Source organism: Nuphar pumila, chromosome 3 (assembly GCF_984573655.1).
Source record: "Nuphar pumila chromosome 3, dmNupPumi1.hap1.1, whole genome shotgun sequence".
In the NCBI taxonomy this organism is placed as follows: Eukaryota; Viridiplantae; Streptophyta; class Magnoliopsida; order Nymphaeales; family Nymphaeaceae; genus Nuphar; species Nuphar pumila.
Window position 1 is genome coordinate 94747180 of NC_143251.1, and position 23800 is coordinate 94770979.

The window sequence follows — 23800 nt, forward strand, 5'->3', positions numbered from 1 at the left end:
AAACAAGGAGATACGAGTGTTAGGGATTTCTTTAGTACTTTGTCCCTTCTATGGGATGAGTTGGCACTTTTGGAACCTAAGTGGGTAGCTCCCGATGATGTAGAACTTAGGCGAAAGCAAGTGGAGAAAGAACATTGCTTTCAATTTTTCCATGAGTTGTGTCTCGAATACGAACAAGATAATCTATTCTATATAGGACTACTCTTGTTATGGGTATAGAATTTTTCACAAACTCGCGATGCACCAAACTGCCTAGTCTGGCCAGCCTAACGGCCAAAGGTTGTGCATCAACACTTTTCTATGTGTTGAATCATTTCATTGGCCCTACGCACTACCTCGTGCACAGTTGCCTAGAGGAAACTGATCAAACGCATCTCCAAATGTGTATTCTATCTGATACATGCCACTTACGTGCATAGCCATCCCATACCGACTAACAAGTGCAAGGATGCCTTTGCTTCGCATGTCATGGATCATATCACGACTTTATGGGCATGCCCAAGCATAACCTTGCCACAGAAGGGACAAAGCCTTGCGACCCCCAGTCCGAAGACCAGTTGATTATTGTATGCCATAGCGAAGAGCACTACCCAGACTCGTTAGCCGACTCCTAGGCATTCACTCGCCTAGTCCCGAGTTACCATACTCGATTGGAACCACCTAAGGTGATCCTTGGAGAAATTAGCCCTAACCCACACACACTCTTGTGCGTTTAAACACTACGCGTGGAAAACTCATCTAAGTCGAGAGGTCCTTAACCAAATCTCCAAAGGCAACATCCTATGATTTGTTGGCACTGCTTAACCAAACAACGTTTCACGTCTGTGTCATCACACACCATCGCACCAACGACGATACTGTTGCCTATCGATGCCATGCTACCACCGCACGTCACCGATCAAGCCAATACATACCAAACGTTCCTACACTTGATGTATTTTCCACTCAGTAAAGCTCCGCACTGCACATGCTCCATTCTAAAAGCTTGGTCTGAAACATTCTCCCCCACCCAAACCATTGTCGTCCTTGACAATGTCAATGCAGGTAAGAACACAACCTTTAGTTATGCCAATTTTCTTTTGTACTTATCTTTGGTCTTCTTTTCTTTACCTTACTCAACTTGTTCTGGTTTTTATCCACCATCGCCACAACCTTTAGTACCAAGTCTCATTCCTCAATGCACCTCAAATCACTTAGACAGTGATCTTCCGCTCTATCAACATCAAACACTCTTCCCTCGTGGGAACCCGGTGCAATCCCATACACAAGTGGGTTATCCTCGCCCGCATGACAAACTTGCCGTTTTCACGCTCATGGCTGGGGTGCCTTTCGACCCCAACAAGAGCAATTCCAAACCTTTCATGGTCCTCGCAGAAAAAGGCGACCACCAATGCATGCCGCATGGATATCAACTCCCTTAAAGCACTAACTTTCGGTTTTCCAATGATCCAACCTAGTCCTTAAATAGGGGATGCCTATTTGCGTACCACCCCAAAGCGGTCTTTCAAAGCATCTTCCTAGTTACTCGTAATAGAATACCTGCAGAAATCAAAGACGAGAGAGAGAGAGGGAGAGAGAGAGAGAGGGAGAGAGATTGTTGTTGAGAATCGACAACCTATTTCCTTCACACGTCTGCGCTAATACATCATTAGCTTAATAGGGTTACAATATTTCACACGTGGACAAAAATACCCTTGTATTAGTGACTCATTACATTAAAATACAAAGCCTGGGAATGGATATGGATCCTTTATTAAATGGATCCATATCCAGCCCATATTCTAATACCCTCCCTCAAGTTGTGCATGGGAGTGAACTATGTGCAACTTGTTCTTCAGATACCAGAAACGTTGACTTGTAAGACCTTTGGTAACATATCAGCAATTTGGTCTTCTGAAGGCACATAAACTGGTTCAATCTCTTTGTCTGTTATCTTTTGTCTGATGAAATGTTGATCAATCTCAATATGCTTAGTTCGACTGTGATGAATGGGATTGAATGCAATTTGTATAGCACTTTTATTATCACACATAAGTGTCGAATTTGAAATATCCTCCCCCATTTCTGTAAGTAGATGCCTAATCCAGGTCACTTCTGCAGTGGTGGCTGCCATAGATCTATACTCTGCCTCTATGCTAGACCTTGCCACAACTTTCTGTTTTCTGCTACTCCATGAGACAATATTTCTTCCAATAAAAACACAGTATCCTGAAACAGACCTCCTCTCATCTGGATCCCCTGCCCAGTCTGCATCTGTATAGGACAGTATGTTATGTTTTGGTGACTTCCATGAAGATTGAATATACGTAAGTCCATCGCCTATTGTTCCTTTTAGATAGCGAAGGATGCGTTTGACAACATTCATGTGACCAGTCTTTGGTTCATGCATGAACTGAGATACTTGATTAACAGAATATACAATGTCTGGTCTAGTAAAGGTAAGATATTGCAACATACCCACTAAACTGCGATACTTGACTGCATCAGGATATAACTCACCATCATAAATACTGAGCTTTTGGTTGACAACACTGAGTGTAGGTAGAGGTTTACAATCTGTCATTCCTGCTTTAGCCAGAAGATCAAGAGTGTATTTGTGTTGAGTTAATGACATTTTGTTATCTTGTCTGTCCACCTCTACACCAAGAAAGTATCTCAATTCCCCAAGGTCTTTCATTTTGAACTGCATACTCAATAAAACTTCAATTCGTTGAATATGGTCGGGAGCATTACCAGTGATCACAATGTCATCAACATATATGAGTAAGAAAACCAGGGTGGTATCATTCATGTATATGAACAGAGAATGATCTAATTGAGAACGAAAGAAACCATGTTTCTGAATTTCTAAGGAGAAGCTTTCGAACAATGACATGGAAGCTTGCTTCAAACCATACAAGGCTCTGGTTAACTTGCATACATACTCTTTTGGGTCTCCCACTGTATAACCTTGAGGTTGCTCCATTTAGACCTCTTCCTTTAAATTTCCATGAAGAAATGCATTTTTAACATCAAGTTGACTAAGGGTCCAGCCATGTTCAATTGCCAAGCCAAGTATGATGCGAATAGTTCCCATTTTCACCACTGGGCTGAATGTCTCATCGTAATCCTGACCATATTCTTGAGTGAAACCCTTGGCTACGAGACGTGCCTTGTACCGTTCAATGCTACCATCCGGTTTATATTTAATTTTATATACCCATTTGGAACCAACAACATTCTTATCTGGAGGACGGCCAACTATCTCCCATGTTTGACACTCATGAAGTGCCTCGATCTCCTCATTCATCGCTTCAATCCATTTGTTGGATTGGACAGCTTGATGAAAACCAAGTGGTTCATCATGTTTCTCAATCTTGGATAGAAAATTTTGAAAGTCCATAGAAAAGTTGTCATAACTAACCCATTTTTCTATAGGATGTCTTATCCTACCTGATCTTCTTGGTGCTTCTTTGTTATCAGGCAATGCAACGTGTTCTTCAGCAGGTACATTTGTTTGCTCTTTGGGTCTCCTGGTATACACATTACCTTTGTATCTCAGACATGCTGTTTGTGATGCATCATCTGAAACTGTCTCACCATGTGTGTCTTCAGGAATCAAAATAGTATCTTCTGCAGTATGTGAAATAAGTTCAGCACTAAGCCATGGATCATACCAATTACCAGCTGCGTCACCGTGTTCTCGATTGTGATTTGCTTTACTTTTCAGAAAACTATTTTCATCAAAAACAACATTTTCGGAAATCCTAACCTTCTTATTGGCAGGGTCATAACACCTGTAGCCCTTATGTTCATCTGCATAACCAACAAATTGACATATGGAGGCTTTGTCCTGAAATTTAGTTCTCATGGATTTATCAATGTGAACATAACATGTGCATCCAAAAACTCGTAACTCATCATAATCAGGATGCGCACCAAAGAGAACGTAATAGGGAGACTGATTTTCAAGGATAGACATAGGAAGACGATTTATCACATGAGTGGCAGTGTGAAAAGCTTTTGTCCAAAGACTAATGGGCAAGTTACAATCATGCATCATACTCATTGCACTTTCCACAATATGTCTATGTTTACGTTCAGCAATTCCATTTTTTTGTGGAGTGTACAGGCAAGAAACTCTACGATGTATCCCATTATCTTGGAGAAAATCTAAAAATTCTTTGGAGGAATACTCACCACCTCCATCACATTGGAGAATTTGAATGTTTTGGGATAATTGAGTTTTAACATAGGCATGAAAATGACAAAAGATGGAAAAAACCTCTGATTTGTGTTTCATAAAGAATATCCAGGTAAAATGAGAGAAACTGTCAATAAAAGATACATAATATTTGCTTTCAGAAGAGGAAGGATTGAGGGCTGGGCCCCAAACATCAGAACATATTATTTCAAAGGGCATGGAGGCTCTTTTATTTATTTGATGAAAAGGAAGTACATGACTTTTGCAGACCTGACAACTGGGACACATTTTATCCTTCAATGAAGATGAAACATACTCTGAAAGAAAACCATTGGACACTAACTTTTCAATAAAGACTTGACTACAATGACCAAGACGAGAATGCCAGAGATCTGGCTTATTACATTTGGATATACTTAAAACGCCTTTGGAGACATGATCAGACTTGGGCTTCAGGACACTGGAGGTTGAATCTTCATTGAAGACATACATGTTTCCACGTCGCTCTCCTTTAGCAAACATCTCCTTCGTTTGAAGATCCTTGACAAAGACAGAAGTAGGAGTAAATTCCACAGATGAATTGGTAGAGTCAACAAGCTTAGAAACAGAGATAATATTTTTCTTTATATTTGGCGCATGAACAACATCAGATAAAGAAATAGATGACTCAGACAAAAGAATGAGGACATTGCCAATGTTTGAAATAGGGTGGTGAGTCCCATCTCCAGTTACAATATTAAATTTACCAAGATAAGGAGTCAAGGTAGAGAACTTACCTGCATTGCCACTGACATGAGTTGTTGCCCCAGAGTCAACATACCATATTCCATCATCACTCTGTTTTAGATTCAAGTTGGCCATCGCAGATAAGAGAAGATCCTTGGCATCATCACTGACTCGAAATGTACATGCAGTTCCTGATGTAGCAGCATTTCTATTATTTTGTGTTCTGTTCCGATTTTGTGGATTGAACCAGCAGTTGACTTTGATGTGACCACGTTTGTTACACTGGTAGCATGTGGGAACATTCTTTGAAATACTGACATTAGGATTTGGTGTAGGTAGTAACCCACGTCCACCCTGGATTGGAGTTTCCCTGCTTCTGCCACGTCCTCCTCGTGAACGATCAGCTATTATCCCTGTGGCAAGAACTTCATGCGTAGATGATTGTCCTGCTGAAGCATCAGGCATGCTTTTCAGAGTCATCTCGTACTGAAAGAGTTTAGCACGTAATTCTTCAAAACTGAGTAGCGTAGGTAGACACAATAAAGACGTTACAAGAACATGATATTCTGGTCCCAGAGCATTCAGTGTCTGTTGCACTTTTTCTTTATCTGACACTGGATATCCAACCATGGCTAACTGATCTGTGATGCTTTTGACTTGATTTAAGAATTCAATGATGCTCATTGCCCCCTTTTTTAGCATTTGAAATTCGCGTTTGAGAAACAACAATTTGGCCTCCAATATCTGAGAGTAGGTTTGAGCTAAAGCCTCCCACAAAACTTTGGATGTGCAATCATCAGGAATGGAAATCAGTACTTCTTGTGATAACGTGAAAGTGATGTATGCGACAAGTGCCTGATCGCGCTTCATCCAAGAAACAAAGGTAGGATTGCGAACAATATTCGACAATCCTCCATCCTCTTTGGCTTCGGTTATGATGGATTCTGGGGGCATTGGAATGGAGCCATCCAAGTGACCTGAAAGGTCTTGACTTCGAATAAAATGAGCAATTTGCCTTTTCTAAGTCAGATAGTTGTTTGTAGTTAGCTTTTCCGAAACTAGCTGCCCCAAGAAATTGGAAGAAAGACCCGAATTAGCTGAAGTATCCATTTGTAGGCTTGTTGACAACCTTCTTTTTTTTTTGAGAAATAATACTAGTGACTGAAACTGAGCTGTTTTATTACAGTTGGCAGAAATCGGCACAATGTCACGACAAGGGAAATGGGAACTCTAGGGTATGGAAAGTTTGACATAAAAGGAATGAGGATATCAAAAACAGATTCCTGGTTGGAAAACCAGGGAACTCGATATCAAAGGCAGATTCCTGGTTGGAAAACCAGGGAACTCGATTTTACTGAAATCAGAATATAAGATGTTAAATATGATGAATCAATAGGAAACTAAAGAATAAATTTTCACAACTAAAGAACAAAAAGAAGAAATATTAGAGGATGATTATGTAAAACAAATGGAAAACTGAAAAACAAACTTCGACCAATAGATTTTCACAGTAGAAGCTAGAAAGATAGGTAATCTTTTTTCTGTCAAACTAGAAACTAGAAAGATAGGACTCGGCACAGGGAACTCGACCTGAAGAAGGTGATCTGCTGAAGAGGATGAAGGGGACTCGGCACAGGGAACTCGACCTGAAGAAGGTGATCTGCTGAAGTGGTGAAGGGGACTCGATCTGAAGGATCGTGCTTTTCACGTCACGCTGGATAAGATGAATGTCAGGACTCGGCTGAAGGATCGTGCTTTTCATGTTACGATAGATAAGATGAAGGATCTACTGTTGGGTGTGGCTGAAGAAGATGAAGGAGACTCGGCTGAATGATTTCAGCCTCTGAATGGGAAAGATTCGGCTAACTGGAAGGAGAGATGGAGCCGATGCTGAATGGAAAAGACTCGGTTGACTGAAGAAGTTGAAGGATCATGCCTTTTGGTTCAATTAAAGCTTGCACTGAAGAGATTCTTTATGCCCAGACCTGCCATGCTCTTATACCATAATAGAATACCTGCAGAAATCAAAGACGAGAGAGAGAGAGAGGGAGAGAGAGAGAGAGCTCTGATATTGTTGTTGAGAATCGGCAGCCTATTTCCTTCACACGTCTGCGCTAATACATCATTAGCTTAATAGGGTTACAATATTTCACACGTGGACAAAAATGCCCTTGTATTAGTGACTCATTACATTAAAATACAAAGCCTGGGAATGGATATGGATCCTTTATTAAATGGATCTATATCCAGCCCATATTCTAATAACTCGTCCACACAAGGGGTAACTCATGGTCCAACACTGAAACTCAAATCCAAAGCCAGCAAACACGTTCTCGTAAGAACCAAACCGACGATCCACGAATGACTTTTTCCGTAGACACAATCCATAGAGAAACTGCAAACTCAAGGGACTAAAACAGCGAGCATTCTGCTCACGATGGGCACTCCGCTAACCCACAATCTCGGGAGAGAACATAAAAGTTCAATTGAATCCCCCATCTCAAAGGTGCAAATCCATAAAGTTGAATTCAACGTGCATTCTCTACATGTATAAAGCAAACACCACGCTCCACCTGCGAGCTTGACGCACAATTGATAGGAATCTCTGACTTATCCACGTTCTCTTAGCCAACTGAACAACAACCTTACATTTCTACTTACTATCTACAAGATGACCCATACCACATTGCCAACAACTTGCTTCCACGCTCGATCAACTAAACTTCAGTTGCGTAAATTCGCATAAACATGACAAACCATCATTGCTCTCTTCAGTGTCAAACTCACTAAACAACAAGGTCTCTATAAATCTTTCTGTTGTGATGTTAATTTGTCACGGTCATAGAATTTTTCGTAAACTTGCGATGCGCCAAACTGCCCAGTCTGGCTAGCCTAACGACCAAAGGCCACACACCAACACTTTTCCATGTGCTTAATCATTTCATTGGCCCTGCGCACCATCTCATGCACAGCTGCCTAGCAGAAGCTGATCAAGCGCATCTCTAAATGTGTATTCTATCTGGTTCATGTTACGTGCATAGCCGTTCCATACCGACTAGCAAGTGCAGAGATGCCTTAGCCTCACATGCCATGGAGCGTATCGCGACTCCATAAACACGCCCAAGCATAACCTTACCACATAAGGGAAGAGGCCTTGTGACCCCCAGTACGAAGACTAGTTGATTATTGTAAGTCATAGTGAAGAGCACCACCCAGACTCGTTTGCCAGCTCCTAGGCATTCACTCGCTTAATCCCGAGTTACCATACTCAGTTGGAACCACCTAAAGTGATCCATGGGAGAATTAGCCCTAACCCATGTAAGAAAATATGCGGAAGCACGAGAACAAAAGCCACTTGAAGGCTTTACAAGATTGCAAACATATAAGTGCATATGCACAAGTCCTTTATGGGACAATACAAAGATCAATAAGAAATAAAAGACACTCAAGAATAAAAAAAAGTATACTCTTCTTATTGATAAAATGCTTCAAAAGAAGCTTAAAGAGACAAGGGGGAATACCCCCATATTTATACACAAAGAGAAGAGGTTGGGGACCCTTGAGAGCTCCCAAAGAGTCATTGGGAGATCCCAAAGGTCATATTTATTATTGGGAGCCCCCAACGACTCTATTGTCAAAATGACCATAGAGCCCCTAGGGCTCCCTTGATATTACAAAAAGAAAAAAAAGATTAAAAATTTTAAAAATAAAAAACAAAGAAAAATTTATTACATGAGTGAAATGACTAAAATACCCTTATGGGACATATACCTATAAAAGTGAATATATATATATATAATCTTAACACCCCCCTCAAACTTAAGGTGTAAACATCGAAAGTTTGTTTAGAAGAAAGAGAAAACGTGGGGCAGCAAGAGGCTTAGTAAAGAAGTCTGCATGTTGAAATTCTGAAGTGACAAAAGGCAACTCAATAGTTCCTCTCAGAAATTCATCATGAACATAATAATGACAGTCCATCTCGATGTGCTTGGTACGCTCATAAAAGGTGTGGTATGCTCGTTGGTATCACAACACATCTTTGAAGGGTTGGAGATGTCAACACTCATACCTCTGTGAAGATTTCGTAACCAAACAAGTTTCATAGTTGTAGTTGTCATAACTCTGTATTCGGCTTCAGTAGAAGATAGAGAGACCTTCTACGCATCTCCAGGCAATCAGAGAACCTCCTAAAAAGACATAAAAACCAGTAGTTGAGATTCTATCATTAGGATTTCCTCCTCAATCAGCATCGGTACAAGCAGGTAAATTTAATGAAGAGAATGAGGATAGAAATAGCCCTTTAGTTATGGTATTCTTGATATATCTGATGATTCTTAACACAACGCTCATGTATACAGTTGTAGGAGCATGCTAAAACTGACTAGCAGAGTGAACGATATGAGCGATATTTGGTCTGGTAATTGGCAGATAAGTTAGAGACCCAATTAGCTGTCTGTAAGGTGTGGGATCTTCGAGAAGAGTCCCATCTTCAAGTCTTAATTTAGCATTCACCACTTCAAGAGTCTCCATCTTCTTATTATATGAAATGTCAGATTTAGCACATATAGCTGCAACAAGTTTCATTTGAGACAGTATGTACCCTCTAAGAGAGTAGGTAACTTTAATTCCTAAAAAATATCTTAAGAATCCTAAGTCAGACATATCAAAATTATCTTTTAGCACACTTTTAACATTACTAACTCCATCTTTATCATTGCCTGTAATAATCATATCATCTACGTAGAGTAGAAGAATAACAACACTAGTACCTATATTTTTTATAAAGAGAGCAGTGTCAGTATAAGACAAACGAAAACCCAAATTAGTCATGACATTACTGAACCTATCATACCAGGCCTTGGGAGTCTGCTTAAGACCATAAAATGCTTTTAGAAGTTTAAGAGATTTTTCATTTTCAATGTCAAATCCCGATGGAGGATTCATATAGACTTCTTCATTCAGCTTTCCATTAAGAAATGCATTTTTAACATCTAATTGATATATAGGTCATTTTTTAGTTGACACAACGACTATTAGGGTCCTAACACTAGTCATTCTAGTTACGGGTGCAAAGGTTTCCTCATAGTCAATACCATACTCTTGTGAGTATCTTTTAGCTACTAATCTTGCCTTATATTTTTCTAAAGTTCCATCACTCTTGGTTTTAACTTTGAAAACCCATCAACACTCAATAGGTTTCTTGTTGGGAGGTAGCTTAACTACCTACCAAGTTTTTGCTTTTCTAAGAGCATCTAGTTTCTATGTCCATGGCTTCAATTAAATGAGAAATATTTTTAGCTTCATTATAGTGTGAAGGTTTATGGTGTGAATGTAAAGTTATTAAGCAAGTCTTATAATTAGGGGATAATGTTTCATACGATACAAACCTATTTGGTGGAATAGATTCTCTACTAGATCTTCTAAGAGATGTTTCTTCTAAAGATTCATTGTTTTGAGAAAAAATTTCAAAGGCACTAATAGAATCATTTTGTTTACGCCTGAATGTTTTTAGAATTGGTGATGTTCCAATATTAGACTTTTCATGATGCATATCATCTATAACTTTATAATGATTCAATAAATCATCATTAGGATGTATATCTTTTCTTGGGGAAAAATCATACAAAAACATATAATCAATTTCTGATGGACAGGTTTATGGTAACCTCAAAGCGTGCAAAATGCACATTGTTGAAATCACATAAATAGTGCTCATCGTCTTCACAGATAAGATGCTCGAACTGGTTTGAAAGACCAAAGCATGTAGAATGGGTCGTCAGTTAAAATATGACCTGACATATCCATTCGTCTCTTTGTTTTCGTCAAGGGAGATGATGGGATAGTACAAAAACTCTAATGGACAGGTTGTTAACAACCACCCTTCAGGCAAATGACTCGGTGTCCCCAATCATCAAAATTAGGGGACGGAACTACCAAAAATTATTCTAGGTAATAGATCTCATAGAACTTCTGCAAAAGTTGGATGCATCCTTTGCTACTAATGCCTTTGGGGAATCCTCTCTCGATCACCGACCGTCCCCTTAGGAACGGACTCAACTGGCTGTCCGGGGTATCAAAAATACATAGCATAACAAACCCCCGGACAATCTTAGTTGTTTTTACATTTCGCTCATGCGCGTACCCTCAGGACAGCTAATATCGAAACAAAGTTATTATGTTCATTTTACTTATTTTGACTTGAACAACGCAAAAGGAACGACGTATATATTAGTTTGAGTTCTGAATTTTGGTCATTATGCTCACTCTTTGGTGACATCTGATAATATAGGAACGATATATAATCAAGATTAATATGCTCATTTCTGCATATTCAAAATTGCATATCATGTATGCAATAAAGCATGTGTTAGTTTTGTCCTAAATTGTTATGCTTGCGTGTGCACCTACTAGTTTTTCATAAAACAGACCCGTCTTATGGGTACAGGTGATGATTAGGTCGGTACGACAAACGATGGCATGATGACGTGATGGTATTAAGATGAGATTTTTTCCCTTACGTTTCGCTCCCAAGGACATTTTTGTAATTTTGCATAAGGGTTTCCTTGAAAATTTCTCTTTTGTATAAACTTTAAATTATTTAAAATCTCGTTTTTAATCTATTTGGTTTTTAATGTACACAGTTTCAAATTCGTTGTGTAAAGGAAAGGTTTCGCAAGTAATGCGCCCAAGGTCTGATGACTTGTTATTTCAAAAATATCATTTTCTGCTGAATTACTATTTAAAACTCTAATAAAGGAATGATTACAAGGCTTTCAAAATTTTCCTAAAAAGTTACAAGTCCAGGATTTTGGGGGCGTTACAGAGAGGGCAGGAGGGTCGGCATCCTCCTGCCGACGTTAATCAAAGAGAAGGGAAGGGGGGAGAGCAGAAGACGGGAGAGTGCAGGGAGCGTACCTGGGCAGGGACGGCTGCTCTGGCGAAGGGGGCTTCGGTGAACCACCAGCGAGCGAGAGGGGTCGAGGAGGGAGAGAGAGCGGGAGACGGGAGAGTGTAGGGAGGGGGTTTCCTCTTTTTGTAAAGAGAAACACCCCCCCCCCCTGCGAGGGTTTAAATAGCCCATGCAATGCGTGGGCTGGGAACTGGATCCGATTGGATCCAACCTGGATCTGATATATATATATATATATATATATATATATATATATATATATATATATATATATATATATATATATATATTTAAAACTCAGGTCTTACATTTACCTTCTTCTCCCAAAGTTTCCATAAGGGAAATGATTTGTATCATATTTTTCCTGTGCAACATACGCTTAAAGACCATCATCATCCACATTTGAGAAAGACAACTCTTCTATGATGACTATAGAAACATGAGAAAGCCATTTCCTTTTCTACACACACTTGTAATATGGGCTCCACTGTGGATTTGAAAATCAGATTTCCAAGGAAGTAACTATTTGATAGGCTTGTCCAAAATAGATGAGTATTCTGTCCAAGAATTTAGCTTTAGGCTATGCCACATTCATTTACCTGGCATATAGTCCTTAGAAGACTGGACTAGGAATCAGCTAGGAAGTTAAAAGCTTGTCTGATCCACTGACTGCCCTGATAGCAGAAGCAATCAATTTCTCACTCGCCTTGATATTTCTCATCGTATAATGAAAGTAAATATGATTTTCAGATAAAAGGGAAAAAGGAAAGAGAGAGAGAGAGAGTTATTCTCCTTTAAAGTTGCTTAGTAAATGGTATTAGTTGGTTACGAAATAAACAGTAGCAATTTTCCTAAGAAAAAAAAGGAAAACATTAAAAATTCAGGGAACCAAACAAAACAAACTATAAGAAAATTACAAAAGAAAACTTACCATGCACTATCAGAATCAGTTTCTTGGCAAAAAGGAGAGTTCAAAATCTTTGACGTTTTGATGCAGTGTATATGGTTTGTGGGCTTTCTCCATACTGCTAACGGACCCGTCTCAGCAATCTTCTTCCAGCATAGGCGTTTAGCCAGAAGCTCCAAGTTTTCCTGGTCTTTTTTGAGTTTCTCAGCACTCATTTGCCAACCCTTATAGGATGTTTTCCAAGCAATGGGCGGCCCTGACAAAACCCAGAAGCCACCAGGGCGCAGAACCCGATCTACTTCCATCAGATAGAGACCGTCTAGACATTTTCAAATGTATTACAGTCAGGAAGGCAAAATAAGCATGTAAATAGAGATCTAATAAAAATTCTTTTTTTCCTTTTTGTGAAAAGGCTGCCAGAAACTTAGTAACAGTCTCTAGAGGATAAATTTGGTGATCTCATCACAATTGATCTTTTAAGTTCATAAAAGAGTCCAGATTGCCTTTCATGGAGACAATGGAGCTCATGTATGCATCATTGGAACAAGGGCACAAAATTTCCTCAGGAAAATCATATATCAACAGTGTCACTAAACCCAATTTTGTCTTGCAAAAAATCATTTATTAAACTATAGTTCGTTCAATTAATAAGAATGGGGAACTAAGAAATAGCAAACATTTCTAGTACTCTTCTTACCTGTTCAACTCAATAAATCTTTGGTTTGTGGATTAGACATTGGAAAAGTGAATGTTGGACTGTTGATGTTTTACAAAAGCAAGGATGTTGATCAACACAAGAAAAATCACATGAAGGATCTTAAGTAGTACTAAAGCTATCCTATGAAAGCTGGCAATAGCATCCTCCTGTTACCAAATTGTGATCAGATCAGCTAGATTTAGCAGTTGAAACAAACTAGTGACAAAAAATTTGTGTATAACTACCATAACCAGTCCAATCGACCAGACAACGTGAACAATGGGCCATGTCGAATGATCTTGATGGAAAAGGTAGTCTGTAGGTGCTAAGTACTCCAAGCATAGCTGGTAACCCACGTTCCAGTGCAAATTGTACTTGGGCATGATGTATATCTCTTGGTGCAACTGACATGGTCAGTATGTTCAGATCCAACAAAGCAGCACCAAAGCTAGCAACCTGCAGAAGACATACCAGCTACTCATTGGACTCATAATTCAGATTCCTAATGTTTATTAGAAGCATCAGTATGCTAACAGCTAGGACAGGCTTGTAGAAGTCTATCTTCTTTCATATGGGGATGCACTTGTATGATACATTAAACTTTTAATTAGTGTAAACACATATAGTATCAGAGGCAAGATGTCTCCCAGGTGCTGATAGTGAAACATTGTGACTTGCGCTTTTTATGATTATGTTGGTTATGTTTTGGCATCAATCTTACTGAAATCGTGCACATGAGTTAGTGAGTATGTGTTAAAGTGAGTTGAGCGAGCAAGTCAGCATGTTCTTGTCAGTAAGTATAGGTTTAGTTACAAAATGATTTGGTGTGTAAGAAAGAGAACTGAACTTATGGGTAAGTGACAGAAAACTCTTTATCTAATTGAAATGACAGATGCGTGTTGTGACAAGAAGAAATGTATCATTTGGAATGGACACCTAATCACCATTTTCTACTTGATGGTGCCACTCCATTACCAGAGACACTGCATTAATTAGATAATTGGTGTATATTAGTACTAAGGATCAAGGAGTTCTCTACCAGATAAAGATACAAGCAGAGCAAAACATCAGCTGACAAGCTTCACGTTGTGTGCATCGTAGAGCCTGTGAGGCACTGCATTTGGAAGCCTGCAATCCTCCAGCTAAGCTTTTCCTATGCCAGTTGATTATGATAATGTCTCTTAAAATGAGTAAAAGCCATTCAATTTTGAAATCATTTTAATTTACTCAATTTATCTCAACGGCCAGGTTGCAATATCTAGCCCCTAACAAAAATCGTCAATAACCAATAAATTGAAATAATTTAAATAAAATATTGACAAGAAAGAAATCCCAAGCAGCAATTGCCCACAATATATTATTCCACAAACCCAAGTGAAACAATGCAAATTATAAAAGAGTTTGTAAGGGTAAGTTAAGAGAATTTCAGGAAAATATATCATAGCAAAAAAGGAATGAAACTAAAAACAAAGAGAGAACGCAACTTAAGCAGCTACTTACCCCACAACCAACATCAAGAGCAGTCCTTACATTGCCACTCTTCAAGGGCACAACGCGTGAAATCAGCTTAACATACTCCTTGGCACCCGCCGGAAAAGACGTACCGCCACCGGGAAAGAAGAGTCTCTGGTGGACGATTCGGACCCAATTCTGCACTGCCTTGCTCACTGTCAAGGTCTTGTAAGGCACATTGTCAAACCAAGCCCATTCCCTGCTCTTAGGCCAAGGGAACGGATTCTTGTACCTCTTTGGCCTTGGAATCAAGCACCTCAGCAATTCACTCCTATTTGGACAATGCCTCTCTCTGTGAAAGAGCATGTGGTTGCTGAAGTCGTTCTCTCTATTGGGGTCTTGGCATGGGCAGTAGTCCATATACTTCATGTCACAGTACTGGAACAATTGGACCTCTAGAGAGAGGTTTGTAGAGAGAAGAAGTGAATGGTGGGTCTCAAATTCAAGAGTGCTGCTGTTAGAGAGAGAAAGTGGGTGGGTCGGGGTATGTGGAGAGGGGGGAGAGAGGTTGGCGAGTACGAGGTTGGTGCAGAGTTGAGATGTGGGTGCAGTGTGGAGGGCCGCTTTCAGAGCCAAGAAGGATGTCTTGGTGCTGCTGTAGAGGCCCAGAAGGTAGAAGAGAGAGATGATCACAGAGGAGAGAAGGAACCTCACCAGGTCTCTCCTGCTGCAGTTCAGAGTCGGCATTGCCGTCTCTCTCTCTCTCTCTCTCTCTCTCTCTCTCTCTCTCTCAAGTACGAATTGGAGTGTGTCGGTGTGAGTGGATTGCCGTGAAGAATGGAACTGGGGAAGGAAGTTCTGGGGAAAACATTATCATGAGTGAATTACAAAAGTAGATATATAGTTGGTAGTTATTACCATGTGTCATTTTACAAAAGTAGATAGATGGTTTTCCTTCAAAGCCGAGGATAGTTAATGGCTTGCATCTATGTAAGGCTGAGAAACAAGCTGAGCTACTCATAGTTCGGCTCATATTGGGCTCGTAAAGAGCTTGTTTGAGCTCCTAAAATTGGTTCACAAACTGACTGTGAACAATAGGTATTAAGTTCGGCTTAACTTGTATAAACTCCTTAGGTAGTAAGGAATATTTTTACATATATTTTAATGTATAATTTTGTAATCCTATTTCTTTCAGCTCTAAAGCAATGTATTTTTTATATAAACCAGCAAAATGTATTTTTTATATTTTGCCTGGTTTTTTCTCAATGTTGAATCGTTGGGCCACCGATTCAGCTGTATCCCCGATACCAATATCGGCCCAAAAATAAAAAAAAATTTATTATGTGTTAGTCATAACGTGACACATGTTAAAACTATAATAATTGTAAAATAATATTACAAAATATTTTTTGGTATTTTTTTTACATTTTATTATCAAATAACCGATTAAAGCCTGTAGTAAAACAGACTGGCTTATGAGAATCAAAATTTAGTTGATGTATGTTAGGAATGTCACTTGAAATCCAAGACTTATTGGATTTTTAAGTTCCAAGGTTCCTATAAGAACCACCAAGAATCTTGAATTAAAGATGTCAAGTGGTATCGAAAGTTGGTGCATGGTTTGATGCCAATAAGGTTGTTGTTACTACAGATTGGTGGTTCAAGGTCGGATCTGGTGTGGGGCACATGTCTCAACCGACCGGTACATAGAGCCCCAAAATGTCCTCCATAAATCATGAATCTCAGGCCCGAACATTGCCTTAATCTAAAGACATAATGATCTAAGGCAATCAAACACACCCCAAGAGTTCCAAGTTTTCTAATTTTATGCACTAATGGCAAAATAGCTAACCAAGGAAATTAAGAGTTTGCAATGGCATACACACTTTTATAGGGATGCAAATGGATCAGATCCAAAACATACATGAGAATTTGGATTCAGATCAGATATAGAACAGCCAAAATTGTAAAACCTCCATCGTGGACCCGACCCATTTGCAACCCTACAGTGTAGGCGTAATGGCACTCAAGCTAGCAAGTTTTTCAGGTGGATAGTGATAGGCTAAATTCAGGAATTAGCCAATCGCTTTGGGTAACTTGGTCTACGTCAGCCAAACTATTTTTGTTGGGTTTACTGCTTTACACCATTGTTGTAAGAATCGTTGCAAATCGGCAGATTCATACCCCTCGATTATAAAGAGGGCCAATTCGTTTTTAATAATATTAATTTTCTTAATATTTTTAAGAGGGTTAAATAAATTTTAAATATTTTACTGTTTTTATCTTTTGGTACAAAATTGACTGATTTCGATTGATTCGATTCAATTCCAAATTGGTTCGATTCTCTGAATCGTTTTCAAAATCGATTCAGACCTGAAACCAATTGTCACAGCATTGCTTTACACTACTTCATGGAGAGAAACCCATCTTTGGGATTTTTGCAGAATTGGCTTGAATTTTGTCAATTTTTGTGTAACTTCATGTTTGGCTTGATTCTTTAAAGAAACTTTTACTCTTAGATTTTTTTTTTCTCCCAAAGAAAATCCTGGTACCCATTTTGTGACATTGGTGGCAATCATCAATTGTTACAAGGACACCTCTAAAGATTCAAACTAGTCCTTTGGATTTCTTCTTGCCTAAATATACAAAAAAAAAAATGGGTTTTCTGGTGGAAAATAAGCATAAGGCTATGCAAAAAGATTTTCAAGTTATACAAATTCCCATCAATAGTAAGATTTTAGAAGTTCCAACAATTTCAGGATACCGGTAACAACACAGCCTGACTCTTTGTGAGGGACCCGAGTGAAGGGCATCTTTGTCCTTGCAAAATTGAACTGCGAGCACCCCTTGGGGCTCCGCTTGCTTGGTAGTAGCAGCTAGTTCACGTTACCTTGTGTCGGGACGTTGCAGGTTCAAAACCCAATGCTATAGTTGTATAACTGGTAAGTAAGGATGGCAGTGGACCGGGGGAAAGCGGGCCCCCGCCCCGCTTCACCCCATTTGGACCGGGGATGAAGGGTATGAAACGGGGATGGAGGCGGGAACGAAGGTTAAAATCCATCCCCGTCCCGGGGTGGAGGCGGGGATGGACGTGCACTTTTCCCCGCCCCGCCACATCCCCGTTTGAACCCGCCATGCCTCATCCCCGTTTGAACCGGGGATGGAGGACATGAAACGGGGATGAAGGCGGGGGTGGAGGATAAAATCCATCCCGGGGGATGGAGGCGAGGGTGGAGGATAAAATCTTGAGACCTTGTCTCCACCCCAGCCCCGCCCCACTGCCATCCCTACTGGTAAGGGTCTGCCTAACCCCAGCTTACCTTTCAAAAGAAATAATTGAACAGTATGGGCCATGCACAAAGGCAAATGTGCTGGCACAGGTATAATGACCTAAAGACCCTTGTGTTAAGTTTGATTTACCTTAAAAATTTTGCTGGTTAGTCCACTGACTAGCAAAAGGAGAAAATGTGGACCCCCATGACCTTTTAATATCATTAAAAATTTTCCCGTCCCAGCCACATAGCAACAAATACTATAACTTGACAGTCCGTACGTGTGCCGTTCCATACTTACGACTTGTTTAAAGAATTTCTCTCTTTTAACGAGGCAAATCCATCGCCCTCTCCCCCACCCCACCCCCAACAATAACTTCACAAAAATCCAAACTCTCGTGAGAAATACGGACAAAACTTTACAAAAATCAGAATCCGTGCTAAACCGCGTGTGAAATAGGTTTCTTGGGCTTCTTCATTTTATTTTTAAACTCTGACCGTACGGATGTGATTGAAGCATTTTATTTTAACACATAAGTGATTTTTTATAAAGTTTGAAAAATCTAACGGTCCAAAATCCTTATAAATTTTCAAGACTCCAAACAATAATTTTTTTCATCTAAAACATATGATCCAGGTGTGAATTCTAAGTAAATCAACCATGCCCAACACATTTAACATTTAGTACCGGAGAAACTGAAAAACCCATTTAGCATGAGATTTAGCACGGACCCATTACGCCTCAATTTTATATACCCTAAAATTTTTAAATGATTTTTAAATTTCTTTTTCCACACTTTCCTCTTTTTCAAAAGAAAAAAAATCTCGAAAAGGTTACAAAGACAAGCCCAACGTTTACGATATTACATTTTAACGCTCTTTTGTAGTTATATCTCAAATAGCTACTCCAAGTTGCCATCATCAGTCTAACCTTAGTTTAATGTGACTTTGAGTGAGAAAGTCTATTTTACCCCCTTCCCCACTGTTTCTATCTCAGCTTCTTTGTCACCAATTGAGGGAAGAGAGACATTGGGAAATTCTCATTGACAATTTCAAAGGCCCGACCTCCTTAAAAAGTCCATTGTTCGGCCTACATCAATGTTGTATTGTGATCCATATTATATAGAGCTCAAAGGTTGCATCCATTAGCATGGGTTATGTCTTTTGAAATTTTGTCAAAGTTAGTAAAACCAAGAGTTATATCTTTTGATAAGGGTACTAGGGCTCAAGAGTTGCAGGGTGCAACTCTTAGGGTGCTAATGTCTCTTGAATGATGGTTAGGTGTTTTTTCATATTGAAGAGGTGTATCCTTTCATATTCAAGAAGTGTTTTCTATGATGAGGAGAGGCACCTTTGCAATTATAAATAGATAGGTCCCATACTAATTGGAGAATTCAAATCACATTTATGAGAATTCATTTTTCAATCACATAAAAAGCTTAGTAAAAATTGAAAGATTCCCTTCTTTCTTAAAGTGTGTTGATAAAGGAAAAAAAGAAGAGACAAATCATCGTGTTATCATGGATAGAGGTATATTTTAATTCCAACAGTTGATATCAGAGTATTAGGTTCAAAAGAATGTATTTTTCATCATCAAAATTTAGTTGGTTTTCATTGTTTTTAATCCAACTTATGGGTTTATGCATGATGTTGGATTTGATATGGATCATCAAATCTATTTGTCTAAGGTCATGTTCATATTTGATACTTATTGTAACGCCCCTAAAAAATTAAACATTTTAAAACTTTTTCAAACCCCAAATTTTGAGAAAAATTTAAAATTTTTATTTATATAAACAATTCACATGGTTCTCGAAAGTAATATGTCAACAAGTTCATATATGGTCATATTTCAACCGTTCCAAATACTAGACGGCCCACCTGAGCGTAAGTGCGAATGTATATTAACCTCTCAATATCAGATTCAGTATGAAATCATTCATAAACACAACTTGATTGAGACTATTACTCTAAGAGCTTTTCACATGTGAAAAAAGAAATGCGGAAGACAAAATGTATCAAGATTTAAGATAATTGAGGAGTTACATAAAGATTTAAAGTTCTAAACCATATACAAGAACATAATAGGAATGAAATAACATAATTTAAAAATGTTTTCATTCCAAAATATTACACTTCTTTAAATGTAAGGATTTAGACAAAAAGTAAATTTACACAAGTTTTTAATCATCTTAAACTTTTACCTGATCCCTCCAAGAATCGTAGTAGGTAAAAGTGGAGCCTTCAGTCATGCAACAACCCGTGCTTCGCTTCAATCCTCTACGAGGTTATCTGTAAATATAGTAAGGGATCAACCACATGCTTATAGGAAACCAAAACTAAACTTGAAGAATGCAATTCAAGTTGAAATGATGCAGTCAAGTGTAATTTTCATCATTTAGAATTGAGAGTTAAGGGAATCCACATCATAATAAGAATATGATATTCAATCACATAAATCATCATTCATTTCATGGCATTCATAATTACATCACTTATATGCATGAAAACTCAAAATCATTCTCGTTTTAATTCATGATATTCAATTTCATAATCATTCATATACATAATGATCATTTGCATAAATGTATGAAACTAACAATTCCTAGCATATTCCAAAGTGAAGTAAAAATGCAATATATCATGCAATGCTATCATTCATTTTTTTTATGCTCAAAAGAAACATGCACATGTCCCACTTATGACTAAGTCATGCATTATTTCAATTATAAATTTCGCATGTCCTTATTTCAGAACATTTATGCACTTTGCATTCAAATATAATAATGTAACAGGTCTCATATCGACCTTCCTGTGTACCTCGCACACACAAGCACCTCACGTGCAATCAACTAAGCCCTTGGCTTGTATCAACAAGTCAAATCACATGACCAATCATCAACATGTCTTTTTCATTCACATGTAATAAATTCATATGCAATAATCATGTAAAACCTTAAAAGTCACTACATGTTCACAATATATGATTATGCATATAAAATCTGTTGTCTTAAAAATTTAATTAATTATTTTTCTTGCTTATTCAAACTCATCTAGTATAAAAGAGGGTATAGGCATCTAAAAACAATAATAGGAGTATTCATTATTCTATATATTTTTTATTGCTCTCCTATGACTTAACTGGTTCTTCCATAAGCGATTCAACCCTTCAGTGCACCGGTTGGGAGAACAGACCCATGGTCCCAGCTCTTGGCCTACGCTAAACCAAAATCGTGGGTGAAAAATCGGGCATGCATCCCTAACTCTATAGAGTTGTGGTCATATCACCTAGGACTCATTGGTAGACCTGTCACCTAACCTCTATGGAACGTGAATAAGAGGCGTCTTCAACCCTCAAAAATACATGTCCCACGAGGCTTATACCGCCCTTCCCTCTCTCGAAAAGACATAAGATCAGAATGGATCCAGCCATCTCAGAGAGTCCGGCCTTGCCGGTGCCTAAAATAGATTCATTGTTCAGGGTTATCTTTATTATTAAGTCATAGGTCAGAGCCAAACATTATATTCTCATAAGATAACTCTCTCATGCCCTCGTGCATGAATTCAAAAGTATATGCCACTTACATAACTTAAACTTACATGCCTTCATGCATGATATCAAATTCAATGCCACTTGCATAATTCAAATTTATATGCTCTCATGCATTATATCAAAATTTACGCCACTTACATAATTTAAATTTACATGCTCTAATGCATGATATTAAAGTCTATGTCACTTGCATAATTCAAATTTACATGCTCTCATGCATGTTCATAACAAATTTGTATTCACTTTCATGCATGACCCTATCATGTCATGATTCAACTATACATGCCTACATGCATGATTCAATTCTAACATAATTTCATGCATGATTTAATCTCATCATGCTTAATACAAGATGTACTCACATGAACTATTATGCATGCATAGATAATTTTACTATTTCATGCACAAAATATATCACATCATGCGTGCACACATTAACACGATATACAGAAAAATGTAATCATATTCACAAGCACGATACATTCATTTTAGACATATTTTTATGATACAAATTTCACATACATGACAAGCTCAATAAAAAAAATAATGTCATACAAGCATTTGATGCAGTCAATTCAAACACGATAATACAATCAATCATTCATTTCACATCAATGTCAAACATGTATCTCACTAACTACAATCATGACCAGCATGGTCTCCAAACTATAATTGTCAACAATCCTAAATATCCACAACTAAGTAAGTGTGTGAGCAAGAGTGTTGCATTCAAGAAAGTAATTAACTTGTGATGCACTTGCACCACTTACTTACCATGGGTATTTACCCGATTTGCATATTTTTGTATTTGCATTTTTCTTTCTTTTTTCTTTTTGCATGACATTTTTAGCCGCATGCGATGCTTAGCATCAAGCATCGCGCAATTTGCTCAGTTACACACCTGCAATACACATTTATATAGACAATACAATATAATTCTAATATTTTCTAGCAATGTGACTATGATACGAATTCATTGTTTATATTAACTAACTTTTCAATTCTATCATACAACATGAATACCATTCTAAAATTTTAATTTAGGAATCCTAGCTTTTTTATGCAACGAAAAGTAAAACGAAACTCGGAATCCTGAAAGTTCAGTGAAACTGCCACATGACACGATCTAATCGCCCCTCTCATAAAGAGAGAGCGCCATAACTGCACACACAACGACAACTTATCGAATTCCACTCTCGCGTATGCGCTACAAAATTTAAAACATGAATAAGTAACTTGATTTGTGAAAATCAATAAGTAATGCACTAGCAAGTCTAAACAAAATTGGACAACCATGTGGAGTAACCCAACAACTGCATGAAGTCCAAAGCATCGCTCCTCACAATGGCATAAAAATCGAGGCACTCAATTTTTAAGGGGATTTCATATTCCTTTGGGAATACGAACCGTGATGAGAAAACCAACACAATATGGTTGCTAAAATGAAAATATACATGCTGCAGTGCCATGGCAGCCCTGTATGATTCCCTATGCCAAGAATCAGAAGCGCAGGCTAGGCCGTGAAGCATAAAAAAAAATGGCTAACATATAAAGAAAAGGAAACTCATCAAATACAAATTTACTTTAACGCATACATGAAATTCGGCACATTATCAACATAAATAAATAAATAAAAATTTATAACCAATCCTGATCGGTTGGGCTCAGGTTCCTAAGGGAAACATGCAACCGTGATTTGGGAAAACCCTGGTTAGGGTCATTCGGTTGAGGCAAAAACACCCAATTACAGAGAATACATATACCCTCAACAAAAGAAAGAAAAAGAAAAAAAAATAAAGAACGAAGACTCAGTAATACTATAAAAAAAAATCAACAAATGGACATTGACCTATGCGATGTACATGAAGCACAAAAAAAATGAGGAGAACTTTTGATAATAGGAATCATACAAACTCATTAAAATGTCCAAACCAACTCGAACCAGTGAGGAGCATACCTCCACAATGCTGACGAGAAATTTCGGTGAAGGATGGGGGCTCAGTTGGGTCAGAATGTGGCAGGTGATCGACGTTGACCTCACCCAAACAAGTGAAGGAAGAAGCACCAAGGGGAATCCTGATGCCTGCTGAGGCAAACCGC

At 38.4% G+C, this 23800-nt stretch overlaps 1 protein-coding gene across 1 annotated transcript; it reads right to left on the reverse strand.

Moving 5' to 3' along the window:
- Positions 1-324: 324 nt before the first annotated feature.
- On the reverse strand, positions 325-15622 carry LOC149843151 (putative methyltransferase PMT18). Its single transcript, XM_090000842.1, has 4 exons — positions 14924-15622; positions 13780-13879; positions 12751-13045; positions 325-484 (listed from the first exon to the last, which is right to left on the reverse strand). Exons 1-4 carry the CDS (start codon positions 15620-15622, stop codon positions 325-327), a joined length of 1254 nt encoding a protein of 417 aa, XP_089856968.1.
- Positions 15623-23800: the final 8178 nt, after the last annotated feature.